This window comes from Silurus meridionalis, chromosome 2, assembly GCF_014805685.1.
Source record: "Silurus meridionalis isolate SWU-2019-XX chromosome 2, ASM1480568v1, whole genome shotgun sequence".
Taxonomy (NCBI): Eukaryota; Metazoa; Chordata; class Actinopteri; order Siluriformes; family Siluridae; genus Silurus; species Silurus meridionalis.
Genome location: NC_060885.1, coordinates 22466132 through 22487627, shown reverse-complemented (window position 1 = coordinate 22487627; position 21496 = coordinate 22466132). Strand labels below are relative to the sequence as shown.

General features: G+C 39.6%; 1 protein-coding gene across 2 annotated transcripts in view; it reads right to left on the bottom strand.

Moving 5' to 3' along the window:
* Positions 1–3334: 3334 nt before the first annotated feature.
* Positions 3335–21496, bottom strand: part of ppm1ba (protein phosphatase, Mg2+/Mn2+ dependent, 1Ba) — a 47229-nt gene continuing 29067 nt past the window's right edge. For both annotated transcript variants that reach the window (XM_046871583.1, XM_046871594.1), the window contains exons 2-6: positions 16139–16981; positions 15623–15740; positions 12589–12700; positions 12274–12331; positions 3335–5503 (exon numbers count right to left, since the gene is read on the bottom strand). In XM_046871583.1, the coding sequence (XP_046727539.1) occupies positions 5474–5503; positions 12274–12331; positions 12589–12700; positions 15623–15740; positions 16139–16966 (1146 nt within the window). In that variant the 5' untranslated portion in view covers positions 16967–16981 and the 3' untranslated portion in view covers positions 3335–5473. The remainder of the gene's footprint in view (positions 5504–12273; positions 12332–12588; positions 12701–15622; positions 15741–16138; positions 16982–21496) is intronic.

Genomic DNA, 21496 nt, shown 5'->3' with positions numbered 1-21496 from the left:
GTATATAAAACCCTAATTCGGGCTAATCATGTATAAAAGTGTAATTTAGAAAAGCCACATATTGAGTTTAACGATCTTTAATTTAGACATTGTAAAACGTATAGCTTGTTGAGGAGCGCATGCATGAAGGATTTCTCTTCGAACAAATTCACTCCTACAGGTTGATTCGGTAAAAAAAAAAATAAATAAATAAATACATTTAAAAAAAGGGAAAAAATGCATTGGTGAACAAATGCATCATTCGCTGAAAACCACATCAGTGACTAAAAATGTGATCGTTTACTGCTGCTGTTAGATTTAGTGTTTGTTCACCACGTTCTAATTGTCTAATTGAATCCGTCACCATGTCAGTGGTCGCACAACCTGATGCTCGCGAGTCACTACAGAACAGATCCAGTGCGACTGTCTCGAAGTTTACGCAATAGCACTTCATTAAACTACACCGTTTCACATGATGAGGATTCTACACTTTTTGTTTACCATGCAGATGTTTCACCTTCATTCGTGACACCAACATGTTTTCTTTTCATGTGCTCATGCATCCCTGTGGTACTTCCATGCCACTCGTGCTCTGCTTTGCATTACTTCCAGGTACATTTTTCTTTGTTGGTTTTAATATAAAATGTTCCCATGCCTTGGATGACTTAGGACGCACATTTTTTCTTGCTGCCGGTTGACCCTGTACTGTCCACTGTTTTCGCAAGCCCAACTAGAACAGCATTCGTTGACAACGAATTTTTATTTACGATTATTATCGATTAGTTGTTGCAGCTCTTACATACATTTACATACATTACAGTAATCCCCAGCTTTACCGCGGTTCAAATCTCACGCTCCGGTTTATTACATTTGCCACATAACTGATTAGTTTCGCTGATTTTCCCGGCCTTTTGGCGGATCGCACGATAGACCAAAATACTTATAGGGAATTGTTTTTATGGAGTTGAATGTTAAAATACTGAAATTTATTAATAAAAATATAATTTTGAATTATAAAATAAACTAAAGTGTTAACACAGGACTGTATACATTAAAGAACCTTTAGTCCTTAGCAGGTCTTAAATATAGGGGTCTAAATAGCAACCTCAGATAAACAACTCGAGACATTACACAGTTAATTACGAATTTTTCCAGAAATGAAGCCAAAATGGAAATGCACACTTTTAATGCAAACTTTGGTATCTTGAAAGTGCACATGGCTGCAGCAGGTGAGAGGGCAGGGCTGGAACACATGTGAAAGAAGCAAACAAAGCGAAGTACAAACCGTAAAGTGTGAATAATGATTTGCGCTGCAGCGCGTTTCCGATTTGATTCAATACAATGGAAATGCAATTCAATATGGTGCAGATAGTTCACTTTTATTTCTTTGGTTCAGACAGACAGCAAATCATCAATTTACTTAAGAGCCTTCTGACTTCTAACACGTGGCCTTTTTTACACGGTTTTGTAGTGCCAAAAAAAAATAAATAAAAAAGGTTGATTTCCTGTTCTGTCTCCAGGAAGATGCAGCTCTGCCTCTGCCATGTTAATCTGTATTCTATTTGACTCTCAGGACACGTCTCGGTCTCTGTAATGTTGTGACGCTTCATTCACGTAGCAGCAGTGATGCTGAGAGAACGCGCTTAAGAAACAGTTTATTGAGGAGAATTCAATCAACATATCAAATATTGGTCACAAATTATTGGTCACTTTCAAAATAATAAAAGTACAGTGCATCTACTAATAATTATATAGAAATAAATCCTTTATCACCAATGCATATGTTAAAAACCATGCATTGTGATACAAATGCCAAATTGTATACGATGCACATATCATCTCGTTAACTTTTATGTCGATGCAAAACAGTAATTCTTACTTTCCCTAATGCAAAATGTAACCGATGAGATTTGCTAATGTCACTACATGTTCAGGTGTGTGACAGAAAATTTCCTAAGAAAAAAAAAAAATCGTTCAAATTGTTTTCCTTCTCATTAATTTACACTTAATATCCTATGATGGCAAAGAAAATAACAGAATACTAGAAATCTCTGTACATTTTTAAAAATGTACAGACAATATGTACACAAGATTTCTAAACCGTTACTTAGTACTTAGTTAAACAGCCTCGAGTCTTTTGGGGTATGATGCAAAAAGCTTTGAACACCTGGCTCTGCCATTCTTCATGGCAAATCCTCTCAAGCTCAGGCAAGTTGGATGGCGATTTTGAGGTCTCTCCATAGACGTTCAATAAGGTTAAACATGAATGGACTGTATAGCACAATACTCACATTGTTTTTCATGCCCTATATTCTATTTGCATTGTGGAGACCATGCCATCTGTACATCACTTTGGACTTGTTTTCTATCCTACTTCACTGTCTGTTTGCACCAATGGTACTTGCTGTTTTGCACTTGCAATTCATTTTTTTGTGTGCTTATATTGACAAACTTATCTAAACGTGTTATATGAACATTTTGCTAAAGAAAAGTGCTAACTGTCCCTAACAAACATAGTTTATTATAAGATTAATGGAAGGAAGTGCATCTTGAGATGCAGATTATGATGAGCTGGAGACAACATCTTACCTCCTTGTTGCACACAGATAAAACAATACCAAAATAGTTCCCCTTTACATTCATGCTTGTAATTCCACCCATAACATTTGATCATCCAATTCCACATTTAGTCCCCATCTGCTGTTACAATAACCTTCATTAGTCTGGGATGATGTTCTACTAGATTTTGGAGTGTGCTTATGGAGATTTGTGCTCATTCAGCTACAAGGGTGTTAGTAAAGTCAGGTGAGGTGAGGAGGTCTGGGATGCAGTCGGGGTCACATTCATCCCAAAAGGTGTTCAATAGCAGGAGATCTTCCACTCCAACTTGTGTAAAGCATATCTTCATGGAGTTGGGTTTTTTTTTTCACCGAGGCACATGCTAAAAACAGGTTTGGGTTTCTAAGTTCAAGTGAAGGCAAATTGTCATGCTTCCACATTTAAAGAAATTGAGTACCTTCAACTTTGTGTTAACAGTTTGGAGAAAAATCGCACGTGGCTGGAAAAGATGGTTATTCCAATACTTTTGTCCTTATAATTTATTTTAACAATTTTGGCAAAGTTAAAAGACTGCATTCTACTTTTTACTATTTACTTTTCAGATTAAAATAGGAGCCGTCAAGGTTTTGAATTATGTTGCAACAGTTGACCCAAGCCTAGAACTCCCTAAAAGTCTTTGAGAATGTGAAATAAATGTTACAGTAGTTAAATTATTCAACGAAAAGACCTCAAAAACCAATTGTTCCTGTGACAATAACAAGGACAAGCTCATACAAAGTAGCACTAGAATACAAGATAAGAAACAGCTTTTACTTGATCTTTATTGTTCTGCTCGAGTTCACCATTAGTCAAGACTGCAAGTCATCGGTGACTCTTGAAAATGCATTAGAGCAAAACGAGCCTTACACTTTGTACGCCAAATCTAAAAATAATACGCAAATTCATCATAAAGCTTGTATTCGTGTTCTGCTAACCAACCAACCAACCAAACAAATTTCATTTTACAATACACGCTGAGGAGGAGGGAGGGGCAGGCTGATTCAAGAGTTTTGTTGTGCATTGAAAAAGTCAGAACTGAGGCAGAGGGGTTGGGGGAAGGCAGAGATAGGATACAGAGAAGATTGGAGCAGAGAAGTAGTGAGGCTTCACTGGGCACCAAGAATTCCTTTTAGCCTACTGTTCTTAGAGAGTCATGTTACATAAGCACATAACTTGCACAATCTCAGGTTGTTTACTATAATTCACAATTCCTTCGTCAGATGCCGGCCCACGTACACACACACAGGTCATTCCATGTCAAATCACTTGAAAGGTTTCTAACCACTCGGTATAGTAGCCGGCTGTGAAAATGTTGACAAATCATGTACATGTTATAAGCGCAAAAATAAATCCAACAAACTGTTCTTTTGTGCTGATAGTAATCTTTAAACTCTCAGCAATAGTATAATTCCATACTGGCACAAAAGTTAGTTTATTTTTCTTTTTTTCTTTTCTTTTTATTTTTTTAAACAAAATTGAACTAAATTAAAATATCAATCCTGAACATAAAATGTCTGCAGTTACAGAGGGTGTTAAATTGAATTCCATTGAAATATTTCAAACACAGTTCTTTACCAAACACACACACACACACACACTTGTTTATACAGGAAAGAGAGATGGCTATTATTTGTATGGTCAGTTTTCATCCTATGCTGCGAATCATCTGGCAACTCATCATTTACCCTCTGATGTGTTTACAGACAATTTATCTGGTAAGATCGAGATCAGCAATTCAATCATTGAGAGCTGAAGAGTTAATGTGGTGTGAATATAAAACAGCCGAAATTTCTTTACAATGTTGTCACATTGCAATCATGCTATTAAAAAAAAACAACAACCACCGCCAAACAAAAACAAACAGTGGCTCTAAGGTGTGATCAGTGACATTAAACTCTAGTGATTTCACGCAGAACAACTCAGGAAAACCTTTGTCACGTCTATTGCTTCTGAAAAAGTAAGCCATAAATGACACTGTACTCAAGGAGGAAAAAAATATATGAATATATAAATCATTTTATATATATATATATATATATATATATATATATATATATATATATATATATATATATATATATACACACATATAATGATTTATATTTATATATAATCTATATTCTCTGAAACAACAGGATTAAAAGCTTTTAACAACCAAATAATTGATCAACTGCAGAATTAAGCAATATTGATGCAGTCTCTCCTTCAGCATCTATCAGAGCACATGTTGGGAAGGGCAGTAGGGTGTAAAAGGTGAAGAAATAAAAAAAAAAAAAGCTGTCAAGCTTCAAACTTTTCCACACAGGTTATGTAGTAACATAGCAAGTCCTCCAGACACGTCCCACATGCAACAGTCAGTCAAGAAAACCTGATTTAAGCCAGTGATGGTCCATACCCCCTTTGTCCAGAGGGTAGCAGTGGTCTCAAGTTGCCTGGCTGCTCTATTGTGCTTGGGAGGGGGTGGGTTAGGAAGGGTGGTGGTGGGGTAGATGTTAAGGCTATGAAACAGCCACTAGCCCAAGTCCCCCATCCATAGCCGCTGAGAAAAAGGCACCACAACGCTTTGGGAGTGCACTGCTCCATAGCCAAGTTTCAACAAGAACACAGACAACCACAGAGGGGGGAAAAAAATAAGCACAAAAACGGTCTTTACTGGTTTGATGTGTACTGTCTAAAGCTAAAAGTCATCCATTCCCTCGTTTTTCTGCACACACAAAAAAAAATAAAAATAAAGGAGTTTATAATCCTTTTGGGCTGTTTGCCATTGTACTTGAAATTATTACTGATGACTTAAATCAATCTATATATTTTATCTTTAAAAAAGGGGGGAACACAAGTATGAAGGGGGTCTCGTCAACAGAGATCTTTTAAGGCCATAGGCCCTCCAGGTGGCCAGCTACCAGGGGTCTTCCAGGTCTGCAACATTCTATAGGGAGCAAACAGAGGTAGCAGAGAAAAAAATTAAGAAACAGATATAAAGGATATAGTTATTAATTATCATTAATAATTAAGTATTTATCTAATTAAAAGACGTATAAACATGAAAGCAAGCTCTAGTGCCTTACTGGAAAAAGAATTACGATTACTGTATAAATGTGTTCGAAGAACCAAACAAAAACATGAAAGAGTAAACAAAACAAGAATAGACAACAAGAATATTATATTAAAGCCAACAGAGACCAATCAAAAATAAAGTAAACCAGCTTTCCCTAAATATTTACCACTTGGGAGATTTTCTGCCCAATCTGACTTCACACTTCCAGGAGTAAAAGTGTGTTAATAATGCATTTTTTAGATTTTTATTATTACCAGAAACAGTGGGTTGATTTCTTAACAAATCTACACAAACCAGCATGTTTGTCAGAGGATCTGCAAGTCACTGTGTTTTAGAACATTAGAACCTATTCAATTAGCAAATTATTGGGAAAAAATACTGCTGACGTGATGAGGTTGATTATTTTCCTATTACAGCGTGTTTTATTCCTTTTATGCCACAGCATTTTGCCACAAATTTATTCATTAACAACAGGTCATGCTTTCAAACCATTTCTAGTACACATGATGTTTTGCACCTACTCGTTTGCTGCTGTTGCTGTTTTGCACAACCTTTTGTGTCTATGTTTACAAATAACCTTGTTTACAGTTCTCTTTTTTGCACATTGTACTGTATAACATATACAGCAGGTTCACTGGTTGGTGCTATTTAGTGTGTTGGGCACGGTCTCGTGTTGTCTGTTGTCTTGCACTGTTTGCACTTGGTTGCACACAATGCACTTGATACGGTTAGGACAACTTACTTAGTCCTTAGCTCTGTGTTCTGTTATGTAGCTCTATGTTAAATGATGTAGCGCTATGTTGTTTTATGTAGCACCAGAGTTCTGGAGAAACAACATCTCATTTCACTGTCAGTTATAATTGGTTGAAATGACAAAAGTGTCTTGAAGTGACTTGAGTTACATTCAGTGCTGCAGAACAGCAGCAACACAAATTAGTTGATTTTATCACTTACACTACCATCTATCATTCAACATAATTTGGCAAAGTACATGTACTGTTCACTGGGCCTAAAATCAGCAATCACATCATATCAAAATCTTGAAGTGAGAGAAATATTTACCGTAATTTCCGGACTATTAAGCGCACCCAAATATAAGCCACACCCACTGAATTTTATAAAGATTTTTATTTTGAAAATAAATAAGCTGCACCTGTCTATAAGCCGCAGGTTTCTACATTGAAACTAATGAACTTTACACAGGCTTTAACGAAAGACAGTGTCTGTTACACGGCTTGTATCTAAACAGTAGCCTACCAAGAAAGTCATTGTTCACCTTCTTCCTCCTTCCTTTCACAACTATTTCTCTCTGGAGTTTTTCTTTTGGCATCGTCGTGCGTTTAAAAATCACCATTGGTGAAGCTTTTCTCCCGATGCCGTGCAGCTCAGAACACAGGTGAGGTGTGTTTTTTCATGCCCGGTTGTTTTCAGCATAACGAATTATTCGCATTTCCTGTTAACAGTCCGAGTGAGAGGCAGATCAAACCTCAGAGGAACCTCATCCATATTTATGATGTGGTGCGACCCGATTCAGTGGGAGCGCATCTGATTTAATATAAAGAATTTTATTGGTTCACCTGAACCTGTTCGGCAATTTCATTGGTCTAATGTTATGGGGCTCAGTTTTTTGGCTTGAAGCTTGTGAAACCGGGAAAAACCCAGGAAAAATCCATAAATCAGCCGCTTCATTGTTTAAAGCGTGGGAAAAAAAGTAGCGGCTTATAGTCCGGAAAATACGGTCTATACATTCCTACTTGCTAGCACTTTTTATATTTAGACTCAAATCAGTGGGTTTGCATTTCTCTCATCACATTTATGGGTGAGGATATGTAAATGTGTAAAATGCCGATACAATAAATAACCCTGATAAACAATGTTTCAACATGATTTTAGCAGTAGCGGGCGGTCAAAGCTTTCTCTGCTGGCCTAAACACCATCAGAAGCACTGACCTACATTTACAACCTAAATTCTGATATTTGTTTCATGAAATTGTATTCATTTATTTCCGACAGTCTATTATCTTAATTTCGTAGTGCTTCCTTTGGCTGCACTGCTTCCCGTACGTGTATGTTTTTTTTTTGTCCAATTAGATTCCAGCCTCTATGTCAATCTAATTTGCCCAGGGCCTTCAAAGTCTGTGGTGCTGGCCTTTTTATCTTATTCTCTATTAGAAATAAATCTGTTTCTTTAACCAATCAGATTTCAAATTCGCCTCACAGGGCTAGCTGGCTGACCCAGAATAGCGTCAGCATTTGTCCGTCCTCTGATTGGTTGGTCAGAGGGAACCTGTTTCAGCCAAGTTCTAGCAAAACACATCTGTAGCGCTCTGCACACATTAATACATCCGAGTTAGACTTTTTAATTCACAAAATAACTGACGGAGGAAGAGAAATTGATTTGGTCATGGACATTCTTAAAAATCCATCATAAAGAAAAGCTAGACATCGTGAGGAGAGGTCGGCCAACCCCGAAGCTAGCTAGCTTGTCTCAGCCTGGGAAAGGGTTTGTTCACCACTTCCAGAACAGTGAATACGAGTGGTACCACTGGATTACAGCCTCTGAGGAGCGGTGCAGATTATGAGTCTGGATGGTGGATTAAGTCCCCACTGAAGGCCCAGGTACCAAATGCACAGCCCGCCACTGGATTTTAGATACATTTTAAAAAAGTGTTTAAAATAGTGTTCAAACTGACAGTATGAAGATTTTTAAAGCAGGTTAGGATTAGTCACTGATATTGCAGAATAAGCATTTCAATAACACTACATGACCATTTACTGTAGGAACTGTAATCAGATATTTAACATCTTTTTCTTCTTCATTCGGCTGCTCCCATTAGGGGTCGCAACAGCGGATCATCCATCTCCATACCCCCCTGTCCTCTACAACTGCCTGTTTCAAACCAACTCCCTGCATGTCTTCCTTCACCACATCCATAAACCTTCTTACTTGGTCTTCCTCTTTTCCTCCTTCCTGGTGGCTCCATCCTCAGCATTCTCCAACCGATATACCCCATGTCTCTCCTCTGTACATGTCCAAACCATCTCAATCTCACCTCCCTCACCTTGTCTACAAAACGTCCTACATGCGCTGTCCCTCTAATAAACTCATTTCTAATTCTGTCCATCCTCGTCACTCCCAACGAAAACCTCAACATCTTCAGCTCTGCTACCTCTGGCTCCACCTCCTGTCTTTTACTCAATGCCACTGTCTCTAAACCATACAACATCGCAGGTCTCACCACAGTCCTATAAACTTTCTCTTTCTTTTAGATACTCCTATTACAAAATCACTTCTGCTATCACTCTTCTTCACCCACTCCACTCTGCCTGCACTCTTCACTTCTGTAACACACTCTCCATTACTTTGCACTGTTGACCCCAGGTAACTGAACTTCTCCACCTTCACCACATCTTCTCCCTTCAGCCGCACCACTCCACTGCCCTTCCTCTCATTTACACACATGTACTCTGTCTCACTCCTACAGACTTTCATTCCTCTTCTCTCCAGTGTGTACCTCCACCTCTCCAGGCTATTTTCATCCTGCTCCCTACTCTCACCACAAGTCACAAGATCATCCGCAAACATCATAGTCCACGGAGACTCCTTTCTGACCTCGTCTGTCAACCTGCCCATCACCACTGCAAATGGGAAAGGGCTCAGAGCCGATCCTCGATTAAATCCAATTTCCACCTTGAAGTCTGTTGTTTCTACTGCACACTTCACTGCTGTCACACTGTCCTCATATATGTCCTGCACCACCCTTACATACTTCTCTGACACACCTGACTTCCTCATACAATACCACAACTCCTCTTTTAACACCCTGTCGTACACTGTCTCTAAATCCACAAACACAATGCAACTCCTTCTGACCTTCTCTATACTTCTTAATCAACAACCTCAAACCCTCAAATATTGCACCTGTGGTGCTCTTCATCAGCATAAAACCATACTGTTGCTCACAGATGGCCACCTCTTCTCTCAGCCTGCACATCTGTGCATCTCCCTTATCTTAAAATTGGTATTAGCACATTCATTCAATTCTCAGGCATCCTCTCACCTTGCAGAATCTTGGTAAACATTCAGGTTACAAACTCCACTCTCCTAAACATCTCTATACTTTTACTGGTATGTCATCTGGGCCAACCATATTTCCCCACTCTTCATTCTCTTAAAAGCTGCTTTCACTTCCTCCTTACTAATCATATCCACTTCCTGCTTCACCTGCTCCACATCATCCAACCTTCTCTCTCTTATTTTCCTCATCAGCTGCTCAAAATATTCCCTCCATCTTCTCAACACACTCTCCTCACTAGTAAACACATTTCCATCTGCATCCTTTATTGCTCTAACTTGCAGTACATCATTCCCAGCTCGGTCTCTCTGCCTGGCCAATCGCTACAAATCCTTTTCTACTTCTCTACTGTCCAACTTCTCATGCAGCTCCTCTTATGCCCTTTCCTTGACTTTTGCCACATCCCTCTTTACCTGCTGCCGCATCTCCTTGTAATCATGCCAATTTTTCTCATCTCTCATCTTGTTCTTTTTTTTAGGTCTTCACTCTCCTCCTCTTCTTCCTCACCTCCAAAGCCATCCTACAGACCACCATCCGATGCTGTTTAGCTTTACTCTCCCCTGCCAACACCTTACAGTCCCCAAGGTTGCATTTCCTGCATAGAATGAATTCCACCTCACCTTATACGTCACCTTATGCTCCTCCTTCTCCTTTAAATACAGTATGTATGCACCACTGCCATTTCCAACCTTTTCACAAAATCTACCACCATCCACCCTTTCATATTCCTCTCAAGGCCAAGCTATTACCAGTCATAGTGCCAACATTTAAATCAGAGATGTAAATCCCCAGGCTAAATAAACGACTGTGCTTTGTCACAGAACATTCAGAGGCATGATACAAACATGACCTGCGTAAGTCTAACTTTCACCTATCTAGCGAGATTGTTTACCAAATTAATTCTTTTTAACATAGGCCAAGTATCCAGATCTTTAATTTGATGTGGTAACAATAGAACACAGGAAGGGGGAGACAGACATGCGAACTGAATGCCAGCATAGTGCACTGACGAATGCAATGCCATGTCGCATTATAAACTGGAGTAGATAAAAAAAAAAAAAAAAACATCAGCAGACACACACACTGATCAGTACAGAACATACACACACACACACACACACTGATCAGTACAGAACACACACACACCCACACACCGATCAGTACAGAACACACACACCGCCAGGCACGTACAATTTCACAAAGTCTCAAGGACAACGCCTTTCAGGTGCACAGGTGTTACAGAAATTTCCAAGCTTTTTCCATTATACACAACACATGCCCTTTTAGAATAAAAGTGAACCTGTGGTTTAGGGGCAATAAACATAAGCTTCAGTTATAATATTTACAGTAATTATATTTTGCCACCACATTACCAGGATCGCGATGTTTCAATATTGAATTTGACATCTGGAGACAAGCCACATGAGAGGTTATAGGAAAATCTTCCAAAGTTCAAACCTCAGACTCATATCCAGTTACTATCACTCTGAGCAAGATCGTATGAAACATTCGGTTCTGTTCTTCCTTTTATCTGCTTTAGCAAATACAAAATATCTGTATATTTTTTTTATGAGTTGCCCCCCCCCGTATAGAGTTTGGTAATCCAATAGGATTTTCACTTTTACATTCTGTGGCAATTTCCAGGAAGTTTGGGTTTTATTCCATGAAACCACAGTTCTCCTTGTGCTGCCAGCATTCAACAAAAAGGCCACTTGGATTAACATGGGAACAAGTTCATGTTTGTTGAATTTAACAGGTTTATTAACAATGTTGTTTAAAAAAAAAAAAAAAAAAAAAAAAAGAAAAATTAGTAAAGGGGGAAAAAGCATTATTAAGACCATTTTGGAGTCCCAACACCGAGCCTCAGCACCTATAATTTCATGTCATAAAAATCTTTCTAGGACAAGCCAAAAGCAATGTATAGTTAGGGTTTTTTTTATTGCAGAATCCTGAATGTATGGACAGTTCGAGTGTATTGAGTGGGGTGGGGGTTCCTGTATGAACATACAGTGGAAAAACACTAACAGAACCCTGTATTTTTTAAAACACATAAAAGCCTGTTAGTTAGGTACAGATTAAAAGTAACTTAAGTAGGCTGTCTCCTATGGACTAGATTTGTGATAATAGCCATAAATTTAAGTTACAGTGAGATGGGTGCAACAGTGACCTGCCACTCAAATGTTAGCGGTATAACACTTGGCTGCATTGTGTTTGTAGAAAACTTTTTCAAGAGGTTTGTCTTGTTGGGTCCTTAAGTGCTTTGTGTGTGGGTTGTGAATTTTTATTTTTTTTGGTGTGGTGATCTCAGCCTTTGTGCTTTGTTGCTGTTGCCCAGGGAGAGATGAGCTCACTGCAGCTGTGGGGCTGTTTTGATCAGGCTGTGAGTGAGTGAGTGAGTGAGTGAGTGAATGAGTGAGTGAGTGAGTAGGAGAAGAAGCCGTAACACAGTCTCTTAATGAGATTACTAAAAACGAAGACTAAGCAGAATTAGTAGTATAGAGCTGATGGGCAAGATGCATCAATTTTTTTCTAAAAGTACAATGCAAGATCAGAGAAAACACTTACCCCATCGTCTTCTCTTTGGGGGTTGAGCCGGTTATACACAGCCTCAATAACACTGTGCCTGTAATTATTAGAATAAAAAAATAAAAAACATTTTCAGACAAGCGTCACTAGTCCAGACAAATTCAATAAATATATGGTGATGATTAAAATCAAAGCTGTAAAGAAAACAAGAGGATGCTGGGAATGCAGAACACAATATAATTAACAGTGTAGGTATATAGTATATAATGTAGGCACCTCTGGCAAACTTTTAGCACACTTGATTTAGGTGACCACATTTGTGTAAATAATTGTGTACTGCATGTGAATGCTCACTTGCTGGCAAGGCCTCCCCCTGGTGGAAGGTTGGGGATATTCTCTGTGGCAAGGTTTCTCATGATATGTACAAGCTCAGGAATTCTCTCTTCCTCTGCTTTCTCGATGAGTTCTTAAAAATAAAAATAAAAACAATAAATACATAAAAAAAAAAAAAACACACACACACGAACACATGCCAGGCTGAGATCATGGGACATCCCTCGGCCATCGGAAATGACAGCCAGAAGACATTTCACAAGCAGCCTTACAGCACCTGAGATAAAAAGCATTTTGGGTATAAACTTTGTGAATGGCAGCTGACAACATCTTGTGGAGGGAGTGCAGGAGTGTGGAGGTGGGGACACAGTTAAAAAGGGCAGGAGGACTGAAGAAGGATACCCCTTACAGCTCAGTTGGACTGCTCTGGGCCTGCTGCCAGATAGATGTTCAGCCAGCACATTCCTAGCTTGAGGAGCAGTGCTGACAAATCCCTAAGGCCCTCTCAGCACGCAGCCAAACATTACCACAACGTTACCCCAACTATGACCCAACATTTAAACTTATGAGTTTACATAATCTGCAAAACTACATTAAACACGCATATGCTTGCCAAAGTATGTGCAGCACGCAAGACGGAACAGGGAAGGGTTGTCAAAAAGAACTAAAAACAAAAGCAGCGCTGTCTTTTTAAAAGGCATGGTTGGGCAAGTAATACAGTTCTTAGCCCACCCTGTGGGCAAGTGAAAGTTTCAGTACTCTGCATAGTTAATGTGTGAACCCGGAACAACAACTAGTGTAATTTAAAGTATGACAAGCTGTTTAGTTAGTTAAGCACATTAGCACTGCCCAAAAGGAAGCAATTATTTTTTACATTTCCAGGGACATCTCTGTGCAGACACGGTCCTTATTTTATCCTGTCTCCAATATAGTAAGTAGCAAAAGCAAGACTCTGGCTGAACTTTTAGCTAGGAGTTGTGGAGTCACATTACACATAACTGATGTTCTACTATACTGGCTAGTGCATGCATGACTGTTTTGCACTGCGCTGTTATGTTTACTTCTAGGCTAGGCGTCCATGCGAATTTTTTTTTTTTATTAAAACTGTTCTTTACTGAGCTTAAAAATGCATCCTCCTTGTATTTCTAAACAAATGAAGTGTGTTGCTTTAAAATAGTAGTCATCATGTAAAGATGCTTTAAGAATGTCAACCGAACATTTTCTTTTTGATTTCCATCAGATTTATGGAATCTTTGAAGCAGCTACTGCACCTACTTGTCTGCCAACACAAGCCTTATGTGAGCACTAAATAAAATACTCATACTCCTAGACTGGTTAACACATTATAGCAAACGTTCGGTTGTCAAAGCCAAGCACACTGACCACAGTTCTGCAGAATGCGAATCAGCAAGGAAACTATGCATGAGGTGACTGAATCCAGCTTTAGGTTCTTTTGCATTTTCTCTCAGGCTGAGCAGTGAGTGGCTGTGTGAACTTAGAAACACAAGCAGAGCCAGACAGGCACTGAGCAAGCTGGAGGTTTGTTTTTTTTTTTTTTCTTTTAATCTGCCTCTCTGAAGCACCATTCACCTGATGAGCAATAAGAAACTTCCTGCTCTGTTGTGTTCTTCAGGCAGGGTGCTGCCAAGTCTGTAAAACTAAATGATCACATAACTACCAAATGTAAAAACTTAAAATAAATTAAAAAATATATACAGTGGAACCCGGTTATGTCGATGTCCTAGGGGGTCGCCAAAAAGCATCGAGGTAACCGATGATCGAGATAAACGAAAATCAAAATGGCGGCAATATATTACCGTGCTTGAAATTTCTTTATGTACATGATGTGCGTTAATAAATGAGAATGTGCATGCACGTGTTTTTACACAACAGCGTTGCCGCGATTTGTTTGATGAAGGCATGCTATAAAAATACATACAGTACATGTTTATCTGTCAGGAATCCACCTGCCACGCCCACTTCGGCCCCCTTCGGCGTTCGGTGCTTTCTCGGCCGCTTTCTCTGAAGCTCCCGGCTTCATCACCAGCTCCTATTTAAACTTCCACACTCTCACTGTCCGTTATTGTTGGTATATGTTGGTTCATGGCGGTCGTTGTTATCGCGCATGCGTATCCCGGTACGTGCCTTCCCACCGGCACTCTCTCAACGGCTGCTCTTTTATTCCCAAAGCGCATCGCGGATTCCCCCCTGATCCTGCCGGTGTTCATTCTATGCTTTTGCTCATCCCACATTCTCCCGTCATCGCATAACATTTACCAACAAAAGGCATATGTGCACTAACTAACAGCAGAGATTCACCAGTATACAATACAACACCTGTAGCAGCTGTAAGTCTTGATTTTTCCGCCACATCCGCGAGTTCTTCTGCGGCTGCACCGAGATAACCGACGTTAAATGGCAAATTTTTCCCCCCTTTTGCTCGAGATATTAGGGTTCGGCGACATAAAAACCGACATAACCGATAAAAAATGCGAGAATTTGGCGGTCCCACTTCAAAAACGTCGACTTAATAGGGTTGTCGAGGTAACCGAGGGCGAGATAACCGGGTTCCACTGTATTTATCTTCGCTCTTTATCCAAATCTGTTTGACCCTTTCTGAAATACGCAATTTTAAACAAACACGCTTTGTTCCAAACCACTGAATTGAATAGAATGAGAAAATAATATAAATCAAAAGTACTGGTGGTGTGAATTTGCGGCATAGCCTAAACAACTTAGCCAACCAATCAGCCATTTTTTTCCCCCTGATTAGAACCATGAATCAGCAAATAACACTGATTAGGGGCCCCTGGTGGTTGTGGAGCTCTAGACAGATGGCTTTGTTGCTTATTATGTGTAGCTGGCTCTGTAGTGTCATTTCAGCACAAATGCCCTCCAGCTTTCAGTTCATTCACAAAAAAAAAAAAAAAAAATGTAGACAGTGAGACAAACAATTAGCTGATTTTGCTTTTTTAAGACACAGACATCCCATAAGCACTGAATTGCTTCGAGTTTCATTCTGTGGGCAAAAAAAAATTCCTAAATAAATACTCACCTTCCACACGAGATTCAAGGAATTTATCCAACTCAGTGTCTCTCTTCACTGCTTCTTCTGATACTTTGGGTGCATTTGGCAAACACACTAACACAACACTCATATTATCTCGACTTCCCTGTAGGGAAAAGAATTAGTCTTGATTAGTCTACATGTTTTTTTTGTTTTGTTTTTTTTTTACTAGAAAACATCTGCACTATGCTAAAGCAAGCATTACTATCTTCAGGGTTTTACCACTGAAGATTCACAAACATTTAAAAATAAAAAATATTTTTCAAAAAATGTAAGCAACTGCCATCCTGCCTTTTGACTTCCATAATAAGTGTTTTAATAATTGTGTTTTAGCTCCTTTTGTGGCGTGAGGAAACATGGAAATTATGGTCCGAGTTAATCACACATTAGAAAATAAGATGGGTAAGAAGGAGGGGGTCTGAAGTACTGCAGACTACAGCTTCTAGAACTATACTATGATAAAAAAATAGAGAACTCTCAACAACAGGAAAAAAGCTCATCTACCTTGTGCAGGCATGTGTCCACCACCTCATTGCACACTTTTTCCAAGTCATCAGACACCTCCAGTCTGGCATGCACAAAGGCACACAGCTCCTCGTTACTCATCACGTCCCATATACCATCACAGGCCAGCACCACAAACTCGTCCTCATCTGGTACACGGGGAATCTCAAATACCTCTGGCTCGGGGGAAACCAGCTGCTCGGTGGGGCCCTTTCCCTCCACACACTTGTAGTCATAGTCGCCCAGAGCGCGCGACACGGCCAGAGAGCCATTCACACGCTGGATCATGACGGAGCCACCGGCGTTCTGGATGCGCTCCTTCTCCCGTGGATCGCATGGCTTATGGTCAAGTGTGGAGAAGCGGACGCGCGCGTCACGACAAAGCAGTGCGCGTGAGTCACCGCAGTTGATGAAGTACATATGCTCAGGTGACAGCAGCACAGCCACAGCGGTGGAGCCGCTCCGATCCATGCCGTTGCGCGCGTCGGCAAAGCCACGCATGTGCTCGTCGATGCGCAGGAACCCGGCGCGCACGCCGCTCTTCACCGCCTCTACACTGCGGCCTAATTCCCCGGCTGGTGCCGCTGCCACGATGTGCTCTAGCAGATGCATGGAGCAATAGTTGGCCACACGCGAGCCTGCATGCCCATCGTACACAGCAAAAAAAGACCAGTCGTCAAGGCCGTGCGGTAAACCCACAGTGGCCGTATGTGCATCCTCCATTTCCACACGCCATCCTTGCATACTGCTCAAGCCATAGCGCAGGCCGTTGCCTTCGCCGTGCGCATTGTGCTTCTCAGTCTTGGGCTTGTCTAAGAACGCCCCCATGACTTTCACCGCCGGCTAGGAGAAATACACAAAAAGAATTAAATAAGGACGAGCAGGTGATTAAAACATCTAGACTAGTTTACCACTGTAAAGCATTAATGTGGACAGCTAAAGGCAGTTCTGTTCTGTTGTCTAAGAGGCTATGAAAAACATTTGGTTTGTAACCTCAAACAGCTTATACAGTGTGCAGCAAAGCGCTTATCTGTTTATCTAATCGCTTGAGGCTAACGTGACAATGTAAACGAGCGTTAAGGCAAATAAGCAGTATACTAGAAGGGTGTATACTATTTACATAAAAGGAGGTGCAAACAATAAGCATTGTATTAGTCGATTTACATAATAGAACAATAAACAATCTCGAGGTACTGTGCAACATACTGATTTGTAACAAAACAAAAAAAACCTTGCTTATCATTATTAAAATGTTATTACAAAGCCCATATAAATCATTTTAACATGCAAAAGAAATGCTATTTATTTTCGAACTGACTTTTAAACAAACATGCATTACAGCTATACAGCAATAACTATGAACTAGTAACATCTACACTACGAGACTACACTACGAGAGAGATTATAGTAGGATTGCATTACACAAACAAAAACAAATGCACATAAGATTTCCACAGTGGAAACGCTGCAGGCACTGGTCTACAGTGAGGAAAAGGTGATATGTTAAAGATGAGTCATTCTTCAATATATTTTCGAAATTGGGCAAATCCGTGTTTGGCAGACAACAAGAGAACAGTGCAAAGATGAATGGTCAAAACAAACCGTGTTAGCGTATTACAAAAATAAATGAGGCAGAGGAGCAAGTGTCATCAGTGTGTGAAACAAAGATAGATCACTGATAATATATAACAGCTCATATTGGAATGTACTAGACTTTATACAGTGCAGTTGAAGGCATTTACATCATTCATTCATTCTTGATGTTGGGGTTAATTGCTGTCATTAAAAAAAAGTGTCACATCAAATTAGTGCAAAGTAAGAGGACTATGATAGGTTTGAAGTCCTTCCGCTCCCCTGCTAGCTGTTAGTCACTGAACACCTTGCTGTTTTGGGTATTTGCAAAATTACTTAAAAAGCAATACTGGCAGGGGAAAAAATGTATTTTATTTTAAGATAGTTGAAAAATTAAGAATAATCCACAAGTTAATAATAAAGCAATTAATCTGCGGGTTACATGATCTGTACAGATGGACGGATCAAATCCATTGCACCCCTAGTATTTCTGCATGTCTTTTTTTTTTTTGGCCAACACAACTGATTGACAAAAAAAAAAAAAAAAAGAGGAAGAATGCAGAATGGAAAATATCCCAGCAGCATCTGTAGTTCCCAAGAAAACTGAGGAATACCCAGCTCCAACCACCCTACAGCAATAGAACGAGAACAGCAGAGATCATCGGCGTCTCGCTTTCCTCAAACATAGACCATTACAACACTCCCTGAATCCACTGAGCCACCGGCATTGTAGCGGTCCCCACACGTCCCTCACACCCACTGCTCACCCTCCTGCCATCTGGAAAGTGGTACCTAAGCATTGAGACCCTCATGTTCAGACTGTGAAACAGATTTTTTTCCCCACAAGCAATTTAACTCCTCAACACAAAGAGACTGGACTAACACAGACATACTCAAACACTTTTATTAAACTATAAATGGACAAATAACTGCTGCTAAACCACATGTTCACAAGTACAGCTTTTTTTCATAAATAATATGGTATTTACATGAACACATTTACTAAACTGGTTGCTGCTGCACTGTCAGGGTCTCATTGCATTTTGTTGTTTGCACATGTGCACTTTATTTAGTGTTACAGTTAGAAATGTGTTTTGCATCATCTTGCGTTAATGTATTTTGTTTCATCTAGCACTTTGGTCCCGTATACAGCTGAAAAAATAATGACTTGACACAAATACAGTTGAACGCTTACGGGTCACTAGCCTTATATAGTTACCTTGATCAATAAGCATTGTGCAACAATGACACGATAGAAAGATTGCAAGTAGCAAAGCAAAGTCATAAGCAGAAATTCAACACAGCACTAACTACAGGAGAAATCCGTAGCAAATGGTCTTGTATGGTCTTGTATTTCTCCCACATTATTCATCACAGACTGATTAGCATCCTACAAAAGCTCATACTACTTACACAATGATTAAAACAAAGGTGGGTAAACAGAGTTAAATCAAACATGCTAAAGAAAACACCAAATAGGGCTGAAATCTAGCCAACAAGCACTGTGCACTTCTGGAGCCCCCACAAATAATTTTTTATTTCAGCATCCCTTGGGTCCGAATTAGTGAACATGGAGATTTACAAGAAATGCCTTCTACACATAGCCAACCAGAACCTCCCACACTGAACTGAAACCGCATTGGACATGTGTGTATATAAGGATTAGACTCGTATCCAACAGACGGTATTCTATTAACGCCAAACTGAAAAGCTCTGAGTGAAATAAACATGTTGAGGTTCCTGGCTCTGAAACCATGAAGTGGGTGTACCTACCAAAAAGTGACTGCAAAAATCCTACTGCCTCTGCAGAGTTTTTAAACAGTGAGGTGTTGCTCAGATAAAGAAAAAAACAAAACACACTAAGAACACATCATTATTAATTAAAATTAAAAGTACTCCCTCCTGTGAATAAAAATTTCTAAAAAGAGCCCCTTCACTTGTTCTGGAAATTTAAAATAGTGTCAAATCCGAGGCTTTTCTTTCCAGCAGATGTTCTGTCCATTCAGGAATGACAGTCCAACTCAAGTGACCTCACTGTGTTGAAACTCTCACGAGGCAGGATTAAAAGAAAATGTTTTGATGGAGCTAAGAATACATCCCAGCAGACGGAACAAAAAATAAATAAATACATGCGAATACTGTAAGACACTAATGTCAATCTCCCGTGCTGCTCATGATAACCAGCAATGAAAATGTTTACTGATGATACAAACCTTTAATTCAATAAAGCACAGACTACACAAGCAAAGCAGTATTTACACTGAATTACTGACATACAACAAAAACATAAAACAAATCAGCTCATTTCACCAACACAAAATATTCAATAGTACTAAGAAATGGAAGTTGTGACCTAAAGTCTACATACTGAAAGCTACTAATCCAAACAAGTCAGCTTCTATGTTTCTGCACACACATTTCCGCCACTCACACAAAAATAGATAAATGATAACGCTATCATAGCCACTGTCACACAAGACATTCAGATTGTATTCCTTAGTGTGGCCTAAGCAAACACAAGAGTGAAATAAATGCAGCTCCTGTGTTTCACCATCCAAACAGGCCATAGTCCCACCTTCTTGTTTTCTACTGGTTCATCATTTTGTGCTTCATGAATTCACAGGTCAAAGTTCACCCAAATAAAGAAAAACACATTCCTCTCCCACATCCCATGTCCTTTTCATTTCAAAGAATTGGCTTTTCCCGAAAGACAGGGTGCTGGAACTTACAGAGCAAATAAAGCATCATTTTAAGGTGCCTCCTGCATCTTCATAGAATTTGTACATGCTACAGCTAGACCATATATTTTGGCTGGTGTACACTATGTTGGTGGGTCAAACATTGGTGTGTGTAGGTTACAGAGTACAGACATACATTGTTGATACTTTCAACAAGCATTTAGATGGATACAAAACACGTCACAAAACAAGAATTAGAGGACGACCGAATGATCTCGATTTTGCCATTTTTTAACTATTCGGCCGATTGTGCTGCAAATCAAGCAGATTATTATGCAGGCGCATCTTACACACAAAACCAGGCATGTACATTCTGTACTTGCATAAGAGAGCATAACTCTCTCATACCAGCAGGTGGCAGTAGTCTGTATTTTGCATCCGAACAGAGAAACCGAAAGTGCTAGAATTGTAAATATCTTAAGCAAGCAGCGTTTTTACCTGCCGGGATCATTTCTAACAGACTCGTGCAGCTTTATTTAATCATGTCTGCTAAGCTGCAAAGACAAGACCAAGAATGACAACAAGTGTGTTCCATTTTTGTGTGCTCATTCGCTAAGATAATTAGCCAACTGGATTCTCTCTCGCCAATGAGCTCTAACGCTGCTCAACATGCAAAATCAGCCGAGAAACAGCTGATGCTGACCAACACTTGGGTCGGCTTGAGCAACAACATTTGCGGAGAGAATGAGTAACAATTGGAGAGAGAATAAGAATAACATTTAGAGAGGAATGAGAATAACATTTGGACTGAGAAAATGAGAATAACATTTGGAGAGAGAATGAGAATAACATTTGGAGAGAGAGAATGAGAATAACATTTGGAGAGAGAGAATGAGAATAACATTTGGAGAGAGAGAATGAGAATAACATTTGGACTGAGACAATGAGAATAACATTTGGAGAGAGAATGAGAATAACATTTGGACTGAGACAATGAGAATAACATTTGGAGAGAGAGAATGAGAATAACATTTGGAGAGAATGAGAATAACATTTGAAGAGAGAGAATGAGAATAACATTTGGACTGAGAGAATGAGAAAAACATTT